The 21687-nt window shown below is 42.4% G+C and overlaps 6 protein-coding genes across 6 annotated transcripts; 1 reads left to right on the top strand and 5 right to left on the bottom strand.

Moving 5' to 3' along the window:
* Positions 1 to 11: 11 nt before the first annotated feature.
* On the bottom strand, positions 12 to 1280 carry NCS54_00987500 (Hypothetical protein; the record flags this gene model as incomplete). The annotated part of the gene is made up of 4 exons (XM_053155204.1): positions 12 to 243; positions 289 to 398; positions 447 to 1001; positions 1056 to 1280. 4 exons carry the CDS (start codon positions 1278 to 1280, stop codon positions 12 to 14), a joined length of 1122 nt encoding a protein of 373 aa, XP_053011179.1.
* A 2337-nt stretch (positions 1281 to 3617) lies between these two features.
* Positions 3618 to 4022, bottom strand: NCS54_00987400 (EthD domain-containing protein; the record flags this gene model as incomplete). Its single annotated transcript, XM_053155203.1, has 1 exon — positions 3618 to 4022. One exon carries the CDS (start codon positions 4020 to 4022, stop codon positions 3618 to 3620), a length of 405 nt encoding a protein of 134 aa, XP_053011178.1.
* A 321-nt stretch (positions 4023 to 4343) lies between these two features.
* Positions 4344 to 5492, top strand: NCS54_00987300 (Beta-lactamase/transpeptidase-like protein; the record flags this gene model as incomplete). Its single annotated transcript, XM_053155202.1, has 1 exon — positions 4344 to 5492. The coding sequence occupies one exon, from the start codon at positions 4344 to 4346 to the stop codon at positions 5490 to 5492; it is 1149 nt and encodes a 382-aa protein (XP_053011177.1).
* Positions 5493 to 5832: 340 nt separating this feature from the next.
* Positions 5833 to 6729, bottom strand: NCS54_00987200 (Oxidoreductase; the record flags this gene model as incomplete). The annotated part of the gene is made up of 4 exons (XM_053155201.1): positions 5833 to 6020; positions 6072 to 6216; positions 6263 to 6649; positions 6709 to 6729. The coding sequence occupies 4 exons, from the start codon at positions 6727 to 6729 to the stop codon at positions 5833 to 5835; spliced, it is 741 nt and encodes a 246-aa protein (XP_053011176.1).
* A 2960-nt stretch (positions 6730 to 9689) lies between these two features.
* On the bottom strand, positions 9690 to 11285 carry NCS54_00987100 (Camk kinase; the record flags this gene model as incomplete). The annotated part of the gene is made up of 6 exons (XM_053155200.1): positions 9690 to 9837; positions 9886 to 10104; positions 10156 to 10196; positions 10296 to 10628; positions 10697 to 10759; positions 10980 to 11285. 6 exons carry the CDS (start codon positions 11283 to 11285, stop codon positions 9690 to 9692), a joined length of 1110 nt encoding a protein of 369 aa, XP_053011175.1.
* A 397-nt stretch (positions 11286 to 11682) lies between these two features.
* On the bottom strand, positions 11683 to 13212 carry NCS54_00987000 (Het-s domain-containing; the record flags this gene model as incomplete). The annotated part of the gene is made up of 3 exons (XM_053155199.1): positions 11683 to 12852; positions 13032 to 13101; positions 13154 to 13212. 3 exons carry the CDS (start codon positions 13210 to 13212, stop codon positions 11683 to 11685), a joined length of 1299 nt encoding a protein of 432 aa, XP_053011174.1.
* Positions 13213 to 21687: the final 8475 nt, after the last annotated feature.

The following is a 21687-nucleotide window of genomic DNA, read 5'->3' as shown; positions in this document are numbered from 1 at the left end:
ATGCATCGGCACTACCATTCGCACAACCCTTGGAATTCGGGGTAATTGTGAAAGAATCCTTCACCGAGTTTCCAGTTATCAATAGCACCAAAAACCAAGCGCAGAGACGAACTAGCCGAGAGGTCATGATGGAGCAGAGCATCGGCAGTGAACTCCATATGCTCGCTGAGGGCTGCTAGAACATTGCAGGCCTTGCTCCAGTCGCTCGAGTACATCCTGATGAGTCCATCCCGTAGGAGCGGCCTACGTTTGTTAGCAGAACGAGAGAATGTCCCTTACCCAACTTACCAAGGTATGAAGTCGATGCACATTGGATGCGGTGCCTCAATCTGACATTCGGTTGGACGAAGCCAAGGCGGAAGCCTTTCGAAGCATTCTGGGGTTTGGTATGCCTGCCACTGTCTCATCATCAGGAACAGTACATCTGCGCGTTGTGAGAGTCCTACAATGACCATAGTATAGACAATCCAGTATGTTGCCAAGAGCTCCAAGCTCTTTCGTGCCCGGCTAAGTGGTTCCAGGTAATCCTTGAGACAGCCGGCCAGGCTATCACGCGAGCCGTCAAGCATGTATTCCATCAGACCCGGAGGGTCAGCAGCGTGCAGCAACTCGCCACACTTGACCCTGTGGATGAGGGTAGCGATGCGTTGATCCTCGGGACTCGAAGGACAATGAGAAGGAAGACTGAGATGGTTCTGGTGCACGGCTGTGGAAGGTTGAAGTGTGAACGGGGCGCTAAAGCTCGCAAATAATGAAGCATCTTGATCAGCTAGCAAATCAAATGCTGTGCCCGGGCACGGAAGAGTTGATGCCAAAGGCCCGGAAGCTGTACCAGGCTCAACGCCAGGAAGGGCATCCTCCGACGTGAAGTGCGCTCGGGCAGCGAAGGGTGAGACACCTAAAGCCCTACGAGGCGTCAACGCCCCAATACCGGGACTGTTGGAAGGCAATATGTCCAATAGAGAGCGCACGCTTTCCAGGACACCGCGAAGAGCCGCAAGCTGAGGCAAACAAGCGTGTTAGACCACGTCCTAGTAGGTCACCGGCGGACACACCTCTTCTTTCAGGAGCCTGTTCTCTTCAACCAGCTGCACTACTTGGCCGTGGCTCGGCTGCTCCTTTAGCAGCCTTATCTCGGCTTCGAGATCCTGAATGTGCTGCTTCTGGCGACGTCGATGCTCTCTCTGGGCCAGTCGATCGGCGTCCCGCTTTCTTTGCTTCTTGGCGTCCTGGGTTTGGCCGGGCGACTCCCCGGCTGCATTGCTCTGTGCCGTCTTCATGCTTAGAACATGGGCCACGGAGCAGAGTGCAACACAGCAGCTGGGGTGGTGATGGGCGGTTTATGCACTCCGCATACAGGGTCAAGGAGGACAGAAGCGGGGAAGCGAGGAGAAGGGTGAGAAGCCGGTTACTAGTCGGAGATGCTCTTATCCAATCGGATTCACGCACTGCATTGGCTACCTTGGGCGCGCTGTAATACTACCTAATCCCAAGTGACATACGCACGCTCTGCCGCCTCGGCCAGCGACAAGTACCTCTAAATTCAGACAACATCATTGTCGCGCTTCAAGCCACCACCATTGCGGATGCTTGCGGAAAAACTCAGCCTCCAACTTCCATCTAGACAAGTCCAGAATACTGCTTTCCAGCCGCCCTATGTCCCCATCCAAAAGATTCTGGGACGCCTGGAAGTCCACGACAAGATGCTTGCCAATATCCTTCATGACCTCAAACGCCTTGTTCATATCATTCATGGACAGCCGAATCAGTTCTTCTCGCAAGTCGGGCCTGATGAGTCAGCAAGAACCATTAACCGGAGCACATCCAACTCACCATGGAACCTGGTCCAGAACAGCGTGGTGCTCAACCTCGAGCTGCAACGGTGTCGGACGTAACCACGTCGGCAGAGCGTGATATGACTTTTCGTCTAGCGTAGCTTGCCACTAAGCCCTAACGTTAGGCAGGACCATGCATCGCGGACAGACGGCTCTTACCCGGAAGAGTAGGTAGAGTATCCAGTAGGCGGCCAAAAACTCGGAGGACTTCTTCATCAGCCTCATCGGCTCGGTGAATACTTTGAGCTCGATGGAAAGTGTGTTCTTTGGGTTGCTTAGCAGAAAGTCAGTGAATGTAGGGGGGCCAATATCGTAAATCTGAGAGCGGGCAATGTTGAGGATGCGGTGCATCTCAGCGTCGCGCGGCGGCGGCGGCGATATGAAGCATGGCAGTTTTGAACAAGGATGGACAGAGAAGACAGACGCGAGGCTCCCGGTGTACAGTCCCTTGATGCCGGCGGGCGTGGTTCTTGAGGTCCTGAAGACTTGCTCTCGGTTCGAGGCGCCATCGCCAGGTTGTACTCCCGAGTCGTCGGTGTGGAATTCCTCCCACTCGGCCGTGCACACGTCTGTCTTGCAGATATCTGGGTCAGGATAGCTTGAAGCCATAAGAGGCCGTTGGACACGGGCGCCGGACGTACCGTGGTGAGGATCAAGCCACCAGTTAGCGACGGGGTCGAGCACGTGCACGGCTGAGCCGTGACTCCAGAGGCTGTTGTCGGACGAGGAACCTGTTGAGCTCACAATTGAAACTCCTGATGTTGACTCAAGATGAGTATCGTTGCCGGTAGTAATGTCTGGGAGAATCATATCGATGTTGCCCAGGACATGCTCCGTTGAAGAGTTTGGCATGCCAGTGGCTGGCATAACCTCACTCGCTCCCAAGGTCTCCGTGTCGACGTCGAGAGTAGCTCTGTCGTCGACCACAAGCTGTTCTGATGGCCCCGAGCCATGCTGCAGGGCCCATTCTTGGCCCGGTGACTGATGGTGATCTTTGCGGCGAGCCTCGAATCGACTTTTGATCTCGGAACCAATTTGTACGACTTCTTGCAACCGATCAACAAGTTCGTAGAGCTGCTGCATCTTTGCGGAGGATAGTGAGCTACGCCATGTACGCAGATACCGGAGGCAGTCTAGCTTACCTCCTCCCGAAGCTTCGCATTCTCGGAAACGAGTTGGGCAATCTCGGATTCTCCTCCCTGTTGGATGACCTGCAGCTGCTTTTCGAGCTGCGCAATGTGCTCTCGCTGGCGCTTGCGGTGCTTTTGCTGAGCAATGCGGTCTGTCTGGCGCTTCTTCTCTGCACGTCCCTGGTCGTCTCGCGCGGGAGTCTTGGGCGCCTGCTCCTCCATTGTGTCTTGTTCCGCGCTGGGTCTCGACGCGAGTTCGGCCGTTTTTTCTACAGACACTTCTTGCCGACGCATCTCAGTTGTTTCCAAGATATGGGGCTAGTATAAGAACAGTGTCAAGTTGTTGAGATGAGGTGCAAGTTTGTGGGGGTGTGCTGATGGGAGGAAGATGAGACCGAGTACCAGTTGTCCGGTACGATGGACCCATGGACTTGCACAACGCGGGGAAGAATGCGGGGAATCGTTTTAATCATAGCATGGCAGGCTTTTACAGTAGCGCCTCGCGGCTCAGTTCCCGAGGTTATCAGATCTACTGTACAGGCACGGTATACTACACTACTGGACGCATTTGTTTGGCGTTGCCTCCCAGCCCATACTATAATAGCACGCGTGTTGAATTGTGAATCTCCATCTCCTCTTCATTCCCAGAGTCCTAGCCAACACTCTGCGCCGTGCTTTGAATGCTACCGAGTACAACAGCCTTCGACCTATTCTGGTCCATAAACTTGGCGCAATCGTCCGCCACGGCGGCCTGCACATCCGGCTCCCCCATGGTCCGTCCGAACCTGTAGAATGCTTCTTCGTCCTCAAATGAGAGCTCGATCATGACATCGTAATCAAAGTCCTGTTGGCTGCCGCTCAGCAGCAAGGCAGGAAATTCCCCCTCCTGTTCTTTGGCCCCAGACCGTTGGATGTAGCGTCTTGTGTGAGAGAGGGGGAAATTCACACCGGCCAAGGACTTGACGAGAGGTATATGGATGGTTTCGTAGTGGTGGTAAAACTCTTTGGGGGAGAGCGTAGGCTTCCGGTAAGCCAGCATGAGAACGTGGTAGGGCATGATGATTTGATTTGTGCTGGTGGTGGTCAATGTTCTGCTAAAGCATTGTCTTTTGAGTTTGAAAGTCCTCAAATAACAGCCATCTTGTCATTTGCCACAAAATTGGAGTCATTCCCACCGTTTCTTGACATGTCTTGGCCAAGTCAAACCCCGCATTTGCGAGTCAAGGGGAGCGAGTCAACAACATTTTCGGCCCGAGACTTACCCTAGACAGTCATTCCTTAATGATGAGACCTGGTGTACATAATGGCGCCGTACTGATAATTCTTTATAGGATAATTGCTAGGTCACAATTTCTGAGCCATTCAACTTCCCTTGAACATGGATCCCCGTATCTCTGCAGCGATTGAGGAGTCTAGACTCCGAGGGGAAGAGGGCGTTGCGGTGTCCGTTTACTGCAAGGGCAAACTGATAATCGACTCATACGCTGGCCTTGCAGACCCAGATAACAACAAACCCGTCAACAATGAAACACTATTCCCCGTCTTCTCTGTCACCAAAGGCGTCACAGCCCTCGCAGCCCATCTCCAAGTAGAGCGGGGTCTTCTCGACGTGAAAGCCCCGATAGCCAAGTACTGGCCCGAGTTCGCGGCCAACGGCAAGGGAGACACGACGGTCGAGGATGCCCTCTCTCACCGGGCGGGAATCCCCCAGATGCCACAGGGGGTCACTCCCGAACTCATGGCGGACTGGGACTGGATGGTCAAGGGGATTGCAGACCTGAAGCCGCTGTTTGCCCCAGGCAAGGTCAACGCCTACCACGTCTTGTCATGGGGCTGGATCGTTGGCGAACTAGTCCGTCGCACGGACCCTGCCAAGAGACCCTTTGACAAATTTGTTGTCGAGGAAATCTTTGAACCTCTCGGCATCTCTCACGACATCTTCCTGGGAGTGCCCGACTCGGAGCTTCCCAGGGTTGCTGTGCTCAAGGGTGGACTGGGAGCCCCTATCGACGACCAGTACTACACCAGCCCTGAAGCCGTGTTTCCGGCTGCCCCTGTGCACAACTTGAGAGTTGTCCAGCAGTCGATACACCCCGGCGCTGGTATCGTGACCACTGCTTCAGCCATGGCACGTGTCTTTGCACTGCTTGCGCAGGGCGGAGAGCTCGACGGCGTGCGGATCTTGTCCAAAGACCGCATCAAGACCTTCACCGAGCCTCGCGAGGGGGCCCGGGACCCGGACAAGGTTATCCCGATCCCTGTATGGTGTGGCAAAGCCGGATACTTCCTGGGTGGGCAGCCTGGCGCCTCGTCACCTCTGGTGCCAAACCACCCGGACGTGATCTACAGCCCTGGAGCCGGGGGTTCCTATGCCTGGGCTGACTTGAGGGACAATGTTTCGGTGGCCATTTGCCACAACAATATGGATACGGGCATCATTTTTGAGCCTGAACCGACGTATGGCCCGATTGTGAGAGCGATCCAGGAGATTGTGGCAGAACTTGAGACAAAGGGAGGGACGGCCTAGCGAGATAGAGAACTGGAGTGTTTTCAGGTTTCATAGTGTCAATAGAGCCAATTAAGGAGTTCCCTCAACAGATCTCATTAATGTGAGGCCCTGAACCTGGAGATTGCATCATTCTTGGACATAAGAACGTACCATTGACGGTTTGCGTTGCAATCACTCGCATGATCTGGGCCCAAAGCTCCCAAGTGGAATGGGACTCTTCAGCAAGTCATGTCAGAGACGTATGGCTTAGATCTCGTGCCTAGGTAAAGAGTCCCTACTTCAGCCTGTGGCGGAATTGCTCAGGAATGACCGATCATTTAGGATATAAGAGGCTGGAATTGATATGGCTACGGATTATCTAGCACAGATGGCCTCCATCTACATTATACGTCGCTCCGGTGATGAAACTCGCCTCGTCACTCACCAGAAACGCAATCAGCTGTGCCACCTCTTTTGGGTCCCCCTTTCTGTCGAGGGCCTGGGCAGACGTGGGAACCTGAGACCCTCGCTGCTCCATGCCTTGCGTCATGGGTGTGTTGATAGCTCCTGGAAGAGATTATTAGACATGCGAAAGAAAGAGACGACCGTCGTCCTTACCAGGGGCAATCGCATTGACTCTAATGGCCCGGGAACCGACCTCTCTGGCCACCGACTTTGTCATGCCAATGACTGCATGCTTGCTTGCCGCATAGATGGACCAGGTCGGGCCTCCCACTTTGCCAGCGACACTGGCAGCATTTACCTGCATGCGTTAGCACCAGGTCGGCCGTGAGTCCAAGGTAACCCACGATGGAACCTCCATTGCTCATATGCTTTAGTTGAGCCCTCATGCTGTTGAAAACCCCTTTGGCATTGACGTCCATGAGGATATCCCAGTGTGCGTCGGTCTCCTCAGTAATAACCACGCCGTCGGTAACAACGCCAGCTAGATTGACGGCACTGCTGAGGTTTCCCAGTTTAGTAGCCGTGCTGCGAATCCACTCCTCAACTTGGTCACCCTTGCGAACATCTACTACGGTAGTCAGGTGGCTTTGGCCGCCAGTGGTTGGGAGCTCCTGGGCAGCGCGCTTCAAGCCTTCTTCGTTCAGATCAGCCAGCGAGAGGATCGCTCCGCGAGATGCCAACAGCCGAGCTGTAGCCAAGCCAATCCCGCTGGAGGCGCCCGTGATGGCGATCTGGCAGGCAAGATCTTCGTCAGCACCAGGGTACCAGGAGAGACCAGAGGGGGACATACGACTTTCCCTGTCAGAGACATGGCGATATTGTGAAATAGTCGAATGCGTTCAGACGAGTCTATCAACAGATGGCTTCGGGTTCATCTCAGTCCTTCTTTCTATACAGAAGCAGAAGCTGATGGTTGGGTATTGGGGGCGGTTGACACGACAGAGAGAGTCAGGCCGATGGCTGGGCAAGCCTTGCAGCTGTCAAAGGGGACGAGTCAGTTGTGAACTTGTGCTGGAGCTCGGCTTATGTCCCTCGTAAACTGCCCTCCAACAATGAACTCTCCTGCCGCTGCTCTAGCTCTTGGTACCCTTACTCAAGATTCTCTCGAGAGTATCATGTTAATCCCGAGGCAGCCGGGAGGCTTTTTACTTCGGGATCGTAGACAACAATAGCGATGCCGAGAGTGGGGCCTACGTACCTACGGGCCAAGGGCAGCCACACCATGCCTCGATGTCTCTCCAAAGGACGGTGACAAGCATGCCTTTTCAACCAGGTTAACCGGCCTTGTGAAAACAAATCTTCTGGTGCTCTTTTCCCACAGTATCCAACAACTTTACACCGACCACATCTCTTGCTTGTGAAAATCTCCATACCAGGCTCTTGGCCTTCAATGGCGCCATAGCCATTCTTCGTTCCTCAAGGCTCTATGCGCAAGCCACGGCTTGCCTCTCCTGTCATTGGACCACCGTCTTTGACAGGGATACTGTTGCCGCGAACAGCAAGTTTCATTGGCGAAGATGGATCTAACTACATCCGGTAGCCCAAGAGCTGCACTACAGAGCCAGAATTAGATTCCCTCAGCAGATTCGATCTTTTAACCAGCATAATGCACACAGTAGAGGATTAAAATAGGAATTAAATGATCGAGCATACAAAGCGACTCTCTTTATACCTAAAAAGTTATTCTTTTGTGTGAAGTAAGCTTTTTCGGGTTTTTAGTGGATTTAAATGTAGATTTTTTTTTTTACCGAGTCTGTGATTTCACCAAGTCCCACGCGACCTCGCCAACCCGACCACACTTCCATGCGCGGATCTGTGGTTCAGCGTGAACCCGCCGCGGACTAGCGACCAGGGCTCTCTGCTCGCCACAGCGCCGCCTGTGTCTCCATCATTACCCTCCACTGTTGCTCCCCAGGACCTGGAGCCGGAGGAAAGCACGAGCGCGGGATATATGCCTCGAACGGGCGACCCGTCGTGGGATCTTTAAGATAAGGACCCAGGGTGCCCAGGAGGTAGTTAAGGCGAACAAATAGATCATCAGGGCCTCTCAATGCCATAAACATAAAGTACTACTCAAATACTCGCCATGTCAGCAGCGGCATCCCATTTAGTACTACTAGAACTAGTAAGCTTACTAGTCCGTGTATAAACTGGTCCCGCGCATAAATGCGACCCTCGTGCGGCTAAATGGGGACCAATATAAAATTAAAGGCCAAAAGTCTGGAATGGCCCCACCCACCACTTACACACCTCATTTTCAACCTTCATCTTCACACCGCATTTACGCAATAAATAGAAATCAGATTGAGATAAAAGCTATACCATTTTGAAGCCCTAATTCCGTAGATTAATATTTAGTATACCATCCGTGCGCCCGGATGCAGGCTCGCAGCCTGTTGCGGGCCGAAGTCGTCAGCTTCAAAATCAGATGGTCAGGCAAGGCCTCCCACGCTTCTTGGATCCATTTAATCAGCAACTTCCTGTCGGCCTTGCTACTTTGTAATCTGACAAATTGAGGGTATAACCTTCGCAGCTTAGCCTTCAATGCCTTCCAGATATGTTCAATCGGGTTCAAATCCGGCGAGTGTGCCGGCCAGTGGATGGGCCGGATCCCATGCAAAAGCAGCCAGTCCATTGACCCCTTGGCTGTGTGAATATGGGCGTTGTCTTGCTGGAAAAGCTCGAATTCGTCGAGGAAAGGAAGGAGACCTTCTGTCAGCGCCTTTCTATAGCTCCAAGATGAATATCCCTTCCTCTTGGCCAGTTGATCTCTCGTCATAGCGATGATATGTGTCCTCTTGGCCCCGGCGATGCCTCCCCATATCATAATCGACTGATAAGGCTTTCCATGAGACTGTATATTCACTAAATCCTTCCTATACTTCTCATCAGGCCGTCGAAAGACCTAGCCGTCAGGGTTATTGGGCGCGTTTTGAACCGTGACTTCGTCGGTGAAGCAGATCTGCGAGGGATATCAGGAAGGGAAAAAGACTCTATCTTTGACGCCTCAAACCTTGATATAATCGTCAAGATGATGTACCCAAAATTGGCAGTATTTAAGCCTCTCTTTTGCGTCTTCTTCTGATAGAAAGATCCGTCTTCTTGACCGCCATTTGCGGCGCCAATGGCTATGAAGACGGCGCTTTAAGGTGCGAATAGAGACATCTAAGTCTAGCTTAATTAAGACGTCTTGCCATGTGAGATCGCGATGCCGGTTAATATATGAATTGATCCTCATAATCTGCAAAGCTGAGAGCTTCTTTGGACGCCCTTTTCGGGGCCTTGATCGTAGGTCTTGGTGGTTTTCCCATCGTCTCTTGGTCTTTGAGACCGTGCCTTGCGAGGTGCTAAAATTGCGCGTAACTTGGCTCTGAGATTTGCCGGCCCGTAGCTCGGCCATCATCGCTGCTCTTTGCTCGGGAGTAAATTCATGGTTAGAAACGCGATTTCTGCTTATTTCAGTACCAAAAGAGCGATCTTCAGGTGCCATTTTTGCCTGATATCTGGAGGTTGAAGATTGAGTGATTGTTCAGTCACTTTCGCAAAAAGCGGGGTTGCCGTGAGGCCATTCCAGACTTTTGGCACGTGCTTGTAGCAAGCTCACGCGTTCCCATCCGGTGATCCAATGGGAACTGCCTATAACAGTTTGCTATAAAGGCATCGCATTAGTATAGAGCACCCCATGGGTGAGGACAGTCACTCAGAAGCACCTAAATTGGTGGGAATTATTGCGGTGACCACCGCATGCATAAATGCGCAGAGTTCATGAGGTCAGAGCATGCCGGCGTTTATACTATCGAAATTATTAAAGATCGAGCAAATGAGGTCGGCAAAGGTGGATGATGGAGCCTTGTTAGGTGTAACGAGCAAGCCCCAGCATTCCTCTAGGTTCGTGGCAAGCCCATGCACAGGTGCAATGCTAAATGACGGTTAGAAATCTCGAGGCCATTCGATGGCAAATACGTACTTAATAGTTGCATTGTTATCGTCATGCAAAATCTGGATTGGGTATTCAGCGGGTCGTGGCACGCTCTTGCCCCGAGGGGTTGGCGGAAGAAAGTCAAGATTGCTGGTAAGTCCCGCCATGTGTACTTGTGTTGTTGGTCGTGAAGCCAAAGTGGAGATCTCGGTTGTGAGCTCCTCCATGTCATCCAAGGAGCTTTGACGATAAGATATTGTCGAGGTCCTAGGTTGATTAGTCACTGCATTCGATAGTCTTAAAAGGTCTGAAACCTACCGACTGTGGGTACCAGACACTGGACAATTGGGCAGCCAGGCCTGAATCCAAGGATGTTGCATAGCTGTTGCTGAGTTCATTCTGCTTTCCGCCTTTGGCTTCATTGCATCACGAATAAACGCCTGACCTTTTTCACTCACGTTGCGGTCGCGCAGAGGAGCACAAGGGAATGGTTCACCGAGGTTTGTTGCGAACTGTATCGTTGAGGATGAACTCGAGAACGGCACGGTATTCGTTAGGATGAAGAAGACGGTAACTCCCAAGGCCCAGATATCTGGCTTTTGGTAGTCCCTGGTCGGGCAACTCATCTGATCGGTAGTGAGGAGCTCAGGCGCCATGTATTGCCATGTACCAATGGCGAGATCTGTGGTGTTCGTATCTGTTCCGACTCTCTTGCTGATGCCGAAGTCACCCAATTTGATCCACCAGTCGCTAGGAGGAACTCCCCGCGGATGTCTGTGAATCAAAATATTCTTATACCGTTGGTCAGGTGTTCCCAAGCTCTTGAGATACGATTTACTTTGTGTCATGGCGTACTTACCCGGGGCTTTATATCACGATGTGCAAACCCTTCAGCATGCATGAGCGCAATACCCGAAAGGATCTGACTCGTGATTTGTCGACATTCGTCTTCGGGTAAGCCTTGTAGATTCCGAACGTAGGTGGATAGATCGCCCGCAGGAAAATATTCCATGGCGATGTACAACCTTGTTGATGATGCATACCAACCCAGCGACTTTACAAAATACTTCGAATACTAAACTTGGAGGTGAGTTTCCACGAAAATCTTTGAACATATCGAGATTAAATTGCTCTTTACATACTCTGTCATGGGAAAATTTGACGATAGCTGCAAGCTCGCGTTCATAGCGACGTTTCGAATCGCTATTCTGGAGCCAAATCTTCTTGACGGCGCGTTCAGTGAAGTGTCGGCTTCCTTTGACACAAGTTTCTAGAACAACTTCGCCTTGGCCACCATGGCCTATGTTGCGCACTTTCTTCCAATGTTCCTGTCGTTGCGGAGCAGAGGGGGGTGCATCAGGGTCATTATGGAGGTGGATGGTAAATATTCCGTTGGAGTGGGTGGACAATCTCAAGTCTCGGACAATGTCAGACAAATGTTCTTCCATGTTGTCATGAGTATTAGGCTACTAGTCTTGTACGGTGGCGACTAGATCAGGAGGGAGACCAGAGAAAGATTTGAGCAATGGATGTCAGCATTTGGAGACAGTTGGCCTCGAGGGCTGAATCTGAACTAAATAATACACTGTAACAGGTTGGCTGCTTATTTGCGTAAGTAATCGATAATTGCATAAGCCACTTTTTATTTAGCCCTTCGTGGCGTCTCATAACTCATTGGCGTAGAAGGGGAAGGGCTAGAACGGTCTGTTCAGCTGATAAAATGTGAGCCGTGCCGCCTTTGTGAGTACCAGGGTGTATTGCTTTACTAATTAGGCATATCGACTTCGGTGAAATATTGGTCCTAAAACTATGTCAGGACATACGATATTCTCCTATCGAATGCATCTAGTAGCATATCATGCTCATAGCGTCCATGACCTTCTTAACGTATCGCGACCCAACCTCCACACCATCCTGAACCTCAAACTCCCTGGGATCACCGAAGTCTCTATTACTCTCATCCAAGCAGGTCAAACAGGTCTCGACGACCCGACTGTATACATCACCCATGGTAGCTCTAAGTTGGGTCCGGCTCATCAAAATCAGCTGGTTCTTGATAGCATCAGGCTTAAGGTTCTGCGAGAGACCTTGATTACCTCGCAGTGTCGCCTCGTCATCTTGATAATCCACAAGCGAATGCCATAAGCCAATCTCAAGAAGGCAGACACCAAGACTGTAAATATCGTGCTGCATAACAAAGTTGACCTTTTCGCTACCCATACGTGATGGGTGCTGGTACACGATGTCCTTCCGGTCTGCTTTGGAAGCATTTGTTGGTCCCTCTGCGTATCTGAAGAGCTGGAATCCAACTAGACACATAACCAGCTCATCAGAACCTTTTCCGGGGCGTTCAAGAGTCAGGATAGTTTCCGGTGTAATGTTTTTGTGGACGAACTCGTACAGATGGACGTAATAGACTGCGGTAACGAGCTGTCGAGCTATCTTGAGTCGCTTCGTCAGCGAGTCGGGAATGCTGCCCGAAAGAAGAAGCTCTCTACAGTTTCGAATGGTAGAGTAACCTTCTGGGACCCCAAATACAAAGGTAAGAGATAGGTCTGTTGACGATTGCACGATTCCTTTGCATTTCAAAGTCCCAAACGTAAAGGGGCTTGAGTCTCGAAGGCGGGATGCAAGTTCCCGAGCATCTCTCAATGCGACGATATCCCGGGAAACAGTGTCGACGATAAAGTGTTTGTTCTCATTTCGTTTGATACCAACTTGAGCCTTGCAATATGGGATGGCTCTTCTCTCGAGATTCTCAAGTACTTTCTCCGCAAGCTTGACTGACTCAGTGATATCAAAAGATTGACGGAATTTCAAGCCCGTGCGGGCTGGTTCCTCGGGGTCTCGAGCTTTCGCTTGAGATACACTTTTTAGCACCCGATCAACAGCTGTAGGGCTCGTCTTGATGATTTGAAACCAAGATGGTTCGAATCGCTGTTGCCATGCCTCAAGATCGGCCACTGTACTTTGAAAGCTTTCCCGGAGATTCAGGAAATGAAGAGCCTTGACTTTCTGGAGTTTGCGTGTTTGTCAGGCTTCGAGATGACGAGAATAGCAGCTTCTAGTTTGGACTGGAGGATACGTAGGATGCGTGACTGAAGCTCTCGCTGGTCATCAGTCATTCCACTTTCTAATTCCCTCATGACTTCGAGTTGACTGGCAAGTCGTGACCAGCATATTTGTATTCTGACCGACAATTCGTCGGCGATTGTATCAATCTGGCCATAGTCCTTGTATGCCTGGACCAATATTTTCCCGAACCTGATGCAGTAAGCTTAGCCTCATTCTTTTCCTTGGCTGATTGCTGACTCACTTGATACAGACATCAATAGTACCAGCGACTCCAGCAATGCTCAACGCCAGCTCAGCCATGATAAAGACTACGACAGAAGCTCTTCAGGTACAGGAACAGGGAATCAAGAGGTAGATTCGTTTCGGAAGCTGTGTACTCCAAGGACACCTGTGGCTGGCGCAAAAGTCCTTAATAAGAACAGTTCTGTGTTTATCGTGAAAGGCACCATTGATCTGCCAACATTCCAGGCATTTCCTATGGCTGATTTTCAATTTCAAGCTTGTCTCAAAGTCTCACGGCTAACCGGCATCCTGATGCCATGTGACCAATAGTTGGCTGGACTTGAGAACGCCATGGCTTGCCAATGCAACTTATTGATTGGGCATCCCTTATTAGCCACCTGCAACTTTGCTTTTTATCGTATCCAAGCCTCTCAATCCTTTTTCAGCTGCAATTACATTTCCGGGCCTGGAAATCAGAATAGAACGATGCCAGTCAGATAAAAGGTCCTATTATTTATGTAGTAGTGATTATAACCGCTAAAAATAGTCTAAACCCTATCTAGTACTGTATGTGTAATGGCAAATATCCTAGCATTCAAGAGCTTCACTGCGTCTTACGGGCCCATTACCTAGCCGCTGAGTAGCTAATCAAGCCTGCAGGATCTAAATATCTATCAGATATCCGCATTACAAACAGGGTTACTGATTATCCCTTCAATTGTTGAGGACCTCCCGTGCCCCACACCACCCCTGTCATCAAGAAGATAGGCACATGAGGGGAACCATACGTTACGTCATTGATCACCACTTATATGAGCGGTGTCATGTAGCGATTTGTAACTCGAAAGATTGCTGGTACTTCTATCAGAGGATTAAATACGTGGGAGATTAGGTACCTTCGATCTGATGCATTTTAATTGGCTGCTCTCCCCTGCCGTGACCTGGCGGGAGGTCCTCGACAATTGAAGGGGTATCTTCTGAATCTGACTCCAAGGTTCTACTAGGATCCATAGGACGGGGTGGAACAAGTGAGTCGATGGGTTGTATGTCTTGGATCCGAGCATGGGCACACTTTCTACGTAAACCGGGGTTCCGGTGACGGGCGGGGCAGGGCAATGCTCCTGCATCACTGAGATATACTAACTAAATATAACAGTAGTAATACTTCTTCTATCTATAGCATACCTGACGCCTAGTCCTCAAAGACATCTTTAAATATTAATCCCTTACTTGGCCTGGCTATAAGCCTCCGCTATTCTCTTTCCGACCGATTTACCGCTCTAGTATGCTCCTTGTATCGTGCCTAGGCCCGCCAACGGCGCCATATATTCGCCTGCTAGCCACAACCCGTAGTCCAGTAGACCCTCTCGCATCGTCTGGATATCAGCGTTACCCTCCTCTAAGCCAACCTGGAAATTATTATAGCTTCTAAAACCGGAAAGTTTATCATAAAGCCAGTCTATTGCTAAGAATCCGGATAGCTTGTAGTCAGGGTTACTATCTAAATAATAAGGTAATTATAAATAGTAAGGTTTAAAGAAGTTAAGGAGAAACTTATTTTTCTTTTGCGGATCCGAGATTTTAGATATCTCGCTAGTAATATATTATAATTGCTTACCATAGGTATAGAAGAGAAGTATAAGATAGGACACTTCCGGGTTAAGGCTTACTAGTTCTATAGCCTCTTAATTCTACCTCTTTAGATTTAAATTAAGAATATAGTTCAGAGCTATTACATAAAGCTATTAGCCTTTTAGCTATTACTCTCTATTCTAAGCTAGAAAGTATTAGGAAAATTAATATAAACCTTCTTAAGGCATCTATAACCAATAGCATTGATTACCTTAGTTATTTAAGCTAGTAATGTAGGCTCAAAGGCATTAAGATTCTATTTAAGCTAACTAAGAGGTACTATTATGTCACGGCCTCAAGAAAGGTCGCGAGCACGTGACATAAGCGGGCCCCCTAGGCCACCTAATTAGGGATGGATTACTTGGATCACACTATGATCCAAATGATCCGGATCAATAGGATCACTTGGTGATCCTTACAATCTAGCTTAATACTAAAGTATATAGAATACATTTATTATACTTACTTATATAGTAGCTACCTTAGCTATTAATATAACTTGGTTATACTTAATACCTTTAAGTATATTACTAGATATAATACCCCTATTATTTAAGCATAGCGCGATTACTTTATCTGCTAATATAAACCTAGTATAACTAATTTATCCCTTAGGAATATATATGCTCGTTATATATTAATAGCTCTTATTTAGAGGATTACTTATATTACCTTAAATAATATTAAATATAATAGCTACCTAGGTAACTCCTATAAATAACTACTAGTAGGCTCTACTTATTAATTACTTACTTATACCTATTTTAGTTAACCTAGATAAAGAAATAGATAATATAGATAGCTCTAATAATAAGGAAAATAAATAATTATAAGCCTAAATTACTATTATAAGCGCAGAGATAGATAGACTCTGCGAACTTATTAAGAGGATAGGCGAAAACTAGTATATCTAAAATATAAAATACCTAGATAATATTTAAAATATTACTAATATAATAGCTACTACTATAAATAGGAGAGATATAGGAGAAATCCTAAAGCTAAACCCCTTAGAACCTTTTAATAGGACTACCTATAAGCTACTTATATTCCTTACTTAGCTAAGGGCATTTATAATATATTACCTAATATAGTTTACCCTACCTACTAGTAAGGTCTAGTATATTATAAGAAGACTTAAGAACTATGCTATTATATAGTTTAAACCTATTATAAGGGAATACCTTATAGCCCTAGCTAGCTAGTATTTGCCTTATATCTATTACCTCTACTTAGACTATAAAGCCTTTAAGGTAGTACTCTAATAAGCCTTTAGAATTATTAATAAGAAGGCATAAGCTAAGAGAGAAATTAAGGCGCTCTAATAGACCTAGTCTACCTTAGAGTATAAAATAAAATACCTCTAACTTGCCTTAAAGCTTAGCTAGAATTAAGAACCCCTAATATCCCTATTTTTTAATAGGCTTAAGAAAGAAGTATAGGTAGAACTTTATAAAGAAGAATAACCTAATAACCTTATTAAATATATTAGTAGGGTAATTAAGATTAATAACTAATAGTTCTTATAGAAGAAGCTATAGAACCTAAAGTTTAATAATAATAAGGCTAATAATCTATGCTTTGATGCTAACTAGGGCAAGAAAAGGTAGAATAATACCTTATATAGCACTAACCTAGGGCCTATAGAACTAAGAGTAGCCTAATAAGGACCTAAGGATATTAAGTGCTATTATTACTATAAGAAGGGCTATAAGGCTAATAAATATAAAAAGAAATAATAAAATACTAAGGAAAGATACTATTAGCTATATTAATAATAGCCCCTTCTAGAAAGTAAGAAATAGGTAAGATTTACCTAAGTAGATAGTAAGCCCTAAATAGCTATCTATATTACTAAGATACTTAGGATAATATAGATAGGATATAATTATATTAGCGCATAGCAGGGAGAAATTATTATGCCTTACTAAGCTGCCTACTTAATAAAGGAATAAGCTATTAGTAACTATATAATTAGTAATATTATAAAGGAATAACTCTATAAACCTATTAAACCCTAAAAAACTAACTAGTTATACCTTATTAACCTAGATATATAGAGCCCTTTATTAGAACTAGATAGTAGGAAGGGAAACCTAGATAGCCTCCTATAGCAGCGAATTATTACTATAATTAAACGCATAGAACTCTGGATAAAAGAACCTATAGCATTGGCTTTAGCCTAGTAACTACTATTAATAGTAAATAAATAAGCTAATTTCTAGGAAGCCACTATAGAAGGTTTTAATCATAGGAAATGGATTATAGGATATAATAAGTAAACCTAGATGCCCTCTATAGTTTATCGTAGGGACTACTAATAGGATAACCCCGCGCGATATAATTATACCTTATGCCCCTAATATTAGATTAAGGTATCCTAAGAATATAATAAAATCTATAAATAATAAAAAGTAGATTAATATAGTAGACTACTATATAATAACTAGGTTACTAAAGTAAGTAAAAGTAATATTAACTAAACTAAGTTTAAGTATAATACTTAGAAACTATAGAAGGAATTACGCTAAGTATGCTCTAAGAAGCCCTAAAGGAGCAATAAAGAACTATAAGAAGAAAAAAATTACCTATGACTATATAATAAAAATAACCATAGGTACTAAAATAGCCTATAAGAAAGGTATATCTAGACCGCATGGGAATATATAGAAATAGCAGATAAGTAAGAAATCTATATTTAAGCCTATTATAGGGAATTAGCTAAAAACCCCTAATACCTAGAAGTATCTTTTAACCTATAGGATAATATAAGAATATACCTAATATACTAGGAGTATATTAGTATCTCTTAGATATTATACTAATACTATTAGTATAAAATATACTAGAAAGAGAAATAGGAATAAGACTACTTCCCTATAGTATTACTATATTAGCTAAATAATAAGCCCTACTTATAGTATAAGATAAAGGGATATAAAGTAATATATTAATATAAATCTATTAGCATCGTGAATATATAATACTTCTTAGAATTCTATTATATTATTTAAGAAAAGAAATAAATTACTTATAAAATTAAAGATTAATAAAGGATAATTAGCTAGAGAGATAAAGAGGACCTAGGAGCTAAATAAGAATAGTAGTACTAGGACTAGCTATATAGCTAGGATAATATATATAATTATAAAGCCTATATAAATAGTAAATATAAGTTTGACTACTTTAGCTATATAGTATTAAAAAACTAGATAGCCTATCTAATATAGGGCAGTAGATAGATAAATATAGGAATATATTACCCTAGAAGGCCCTATACTTTATAAATAGAATATATAGGCGATATTGCCTAGAACTAAAAGTATAAGTCAAGGGAGAATAGCTAAATGCTTTAGTAAATAATAGAGCTAAGTAGAACTACTTTAACCTAATAATAGTAAATAGGCTTAAGCTATTATAGAGATATAAATAGATACCTTACTTAGTTATTAACCTAGAAGGAACCCCTTTTAATTATAATAATAATATTATTAATAGTAAGATTAATTACCTTAAAGTTTTTATTAAAAGAAAGAACTAAGGGATATTATTTAATATTATACTAAATAAGTAATATAATCTTATACTTAGGTACTTATAATTATGCTGATTTAACCTATATTTTAATTAGAGAACTAGCTAGGTGCTCTCTTTTTATAATAAGATACCCTCTATAATAAATAATAACTTAAAGAGTAATATAAGATCTTAAACTTCTATTAGAAAAGATAAAGAAGTTAGGCAGAGGCAAATATAAGATACCTCTTTACCTAAAGGGATATAATATAAATACTATAATAAATAGAAATAATAGAATTAGTAAATAATTATATATATTATAAAATAATTCTATAAGCTAGAAGGAAACCTAAAATAAATTAAAAAGATATTAGAGAAAGAATAACTTAAGAATATTCTATTATAATACTATATCTATAAAAAACTCTTTATAAAAGAGCTTAAAACTAGTTTATTAAAGTATATATATTATAACCTAGAAATTAAGTTTATTAATAAGAAGTAACCTAGCTTTAATAAACTCTACCTACTTAATAAAGTATAACTATTAGTATTAAAGGAATATATTAAAGATATACTATGGAAAGGATATATTAGGGAAAGTAAGTTATCTATTAGATACCCTATTATATTTATTTTAAAGAAGAATAGAAAGCTTTAATTTTATATTAACTTTAGGATACTTAATACTATTATAATTAAGGATCATATATTACTGCCCCTTATTAGTAAGCTAAAAGATTGACTTTTTAGAATAAAGTACTTCATAGTACTTAACCTTAAAGGAGCTTATAACCTTATCTAAATTAAGGAAAGATATAAATAGAAAACCACTTTTTATACTAAATATAGACTATTTAAATACCTTATTATGCCCTTTAGACTTATAAATATACCTATTATATTTTAATAAATAATTAATAATATACTATAAGAATATCTAGATATATTTATTATATATTACCTAGATAATATTCTTATCTTCTCTAAAATAAAAGAAAAACATATAGAATATATCTATAAGGTATTATAAATACTATAAGACGCTAAGTTACTAGTAGAACCTAAGAAAAGCAAATTCTATGCCTTAGAAGTAGAATTCCTTAGATATATTATCTCTTATAATAAGATATATATAGACCCTAAGAAGGTCTTAGTAGTTAAAGAATAAAAGGAATTAATAAATATTAAGGAAGTATAATCCTTCCTCGGTTTTATTAATTATTATTATAAGTTCTTAAAGAAATTTAGGAAGACTACTATATTATTAACTAATCTTATAAAAAAAGATAAACTATTTATATTTAGGGATAAGGCAAGGGAAGCTTTTAATATAATTAAAGAACTTATCCTAAGTAAACCTATGCTTAAGATATTTAATTTATCTTAATAAATTAAACTTAAAATAGATACCTTAGACTTTGCGCTAAGGGCCTAGATTAGATAATAAGATAATAAAAGACTTTTATACCCTATCGCATTTTACTCCTATAAGCTATATAGAGTAAAACTTAATTACCCTATCTATAATAAAGAATTCCTTATAATTATTAATACCTTTAAAGAATTCTAATATTACCTCCTTAGAAGTAAGCATTAAATTAAGGTATATATAAATTATAAAAATATCACCTACTTCGCAAGGACCTAAGAACTTAGTAAATAATAATTATAATACGCTAAATACCTTTTAGAATTTAACTATATTATTATCTATATTAAAGGAATAGAGAATAATAGAGTAGATACTATTAGCTAATAACCTAACTTAGATACTAGAAAGATTAAAGCTAAGAAATAACTTCTATACTTTATACTAAAAGGATACCTTAAATAGAAGTTTATTAGGTAAATATAGAAACTAGTACCCTTACTAGAGTACCTTATACTTATTAGAAAATATAAATAACTAATTATAGACTTTATTAAATATATATAAGGATATTAATAATAGAGTAATAGAGTTTAGACTTATAAAAGAAAAATCTTAATCCCTAATAAAGTATTTTAAATTATTTTTAATTATTATTATTACTAAGTTATATACTATAGTAACTTAGAAGAAACTACCTAAGCTATATAATAGTACTATAATAACTATAATCTTAAGAGTAAGATATAAAGAGAGATATATAAATATAAGAAATATTATAAAAAAATTAAAAAAATAAGAAAGACTAATAGTACTAAGCGAGATAATAGGCTAATGCCCCTACTAGAGTATCTCTAGCTTATTAAGAACTATAGAGAATAAATTATTAATTTTATAGATTACGCATAAGGGTATAACTAAAGGGAAGATAGACTCTTTATATTCCATAGAGGGATTACTATTCCTAACTAAGCATTTAGAGAAATCTTTAAATATTACTATAATCTATTTCCTTATAATAAAAACTACTAGCTAATATTTAAATAAATAAACCATATCTATAATAATAACTAGTTTAAATAGAAAATTAAATAATAGATATAAAACTATATAGACTATAACCCTAATACTAAACCTGCTATTTATAAATAGGATAGAGTTATAGGGATATCTTACTAAATTATTAGAGTAACTTATATAATAAAATAAGGTAACCTACTTCTAAAATAAATCTAGTAGTATAATAAGTAATTTCTAAATAATAAGAAAACTAATAAATAATAAGTCTTAGATAAACTACGCTATGAACTTATATATGAAATATATTACTACCTACTATATAGATACTAAGGAATTAATAAAACCCTAAAATAAGTTAAGATAATATTTATCTTTTTTTATATAAAAAAGATTATCTTAGAAATTATTAATTAATGCGATTTCTATATAAAAACTAAGGCATAATGCTATAAACCCTATAGAAAACTATAACTACTCCTAGTTGCGAAATAACTATAGGACTTAATTACTATAGATTTTATTACTAAACTACCCCTATTAAAAGAACTAGCTATTAGAAACTTCTATAATAGCATTCTTATTATTATAGATAGACTTATGAAATTTTCCTATTTTATACCCTATAGAGAATTAATAATAGCTAAAGAATTCGCCTACCTTTTCTACTTTTATATCGCTAAGATATATAATATACTACTTAAAATTATTATAGATCGAGGACTACTATTTGCTTTAAAATTCTAGTAAGGTCTCATAGGATACTTAAGAATTAACTATAAGCTCTCTATTATATACTATAAGGAGATAGATAAATAGACTAAATATATAAATTAGACCTTAGAATAATACCTTTAATGCTATATTAACTATAAATAGATTAACTAGGTTAAAAAGCTACTAGCTATATAGCTAGCCTATAATATAGCTATAAATAAAAGCATAAAAATCATATTAGCCTATGCTAATTTTAGATTTATGCTAGATATATACTAATAAATATAAGATATTAT

Source organism: Fusarium falciforme, chromosome 8 (assembly GCF_026873545.1).
Source record: "Fusarium falciforme chromosome 8, complete sequence".
Lineage (NCBI taxonomy): Eukaryota > Fungi > Ascomycota > Sordariomycetes > Hypocreales > Nectriaceae > Fusarium > Fusarium falciforme.
The sequence above is the reverse complement of the archived record's forward strand: the minus strand, read 5'-3'. Positions and strand labels throughout refer to the sequence as shown.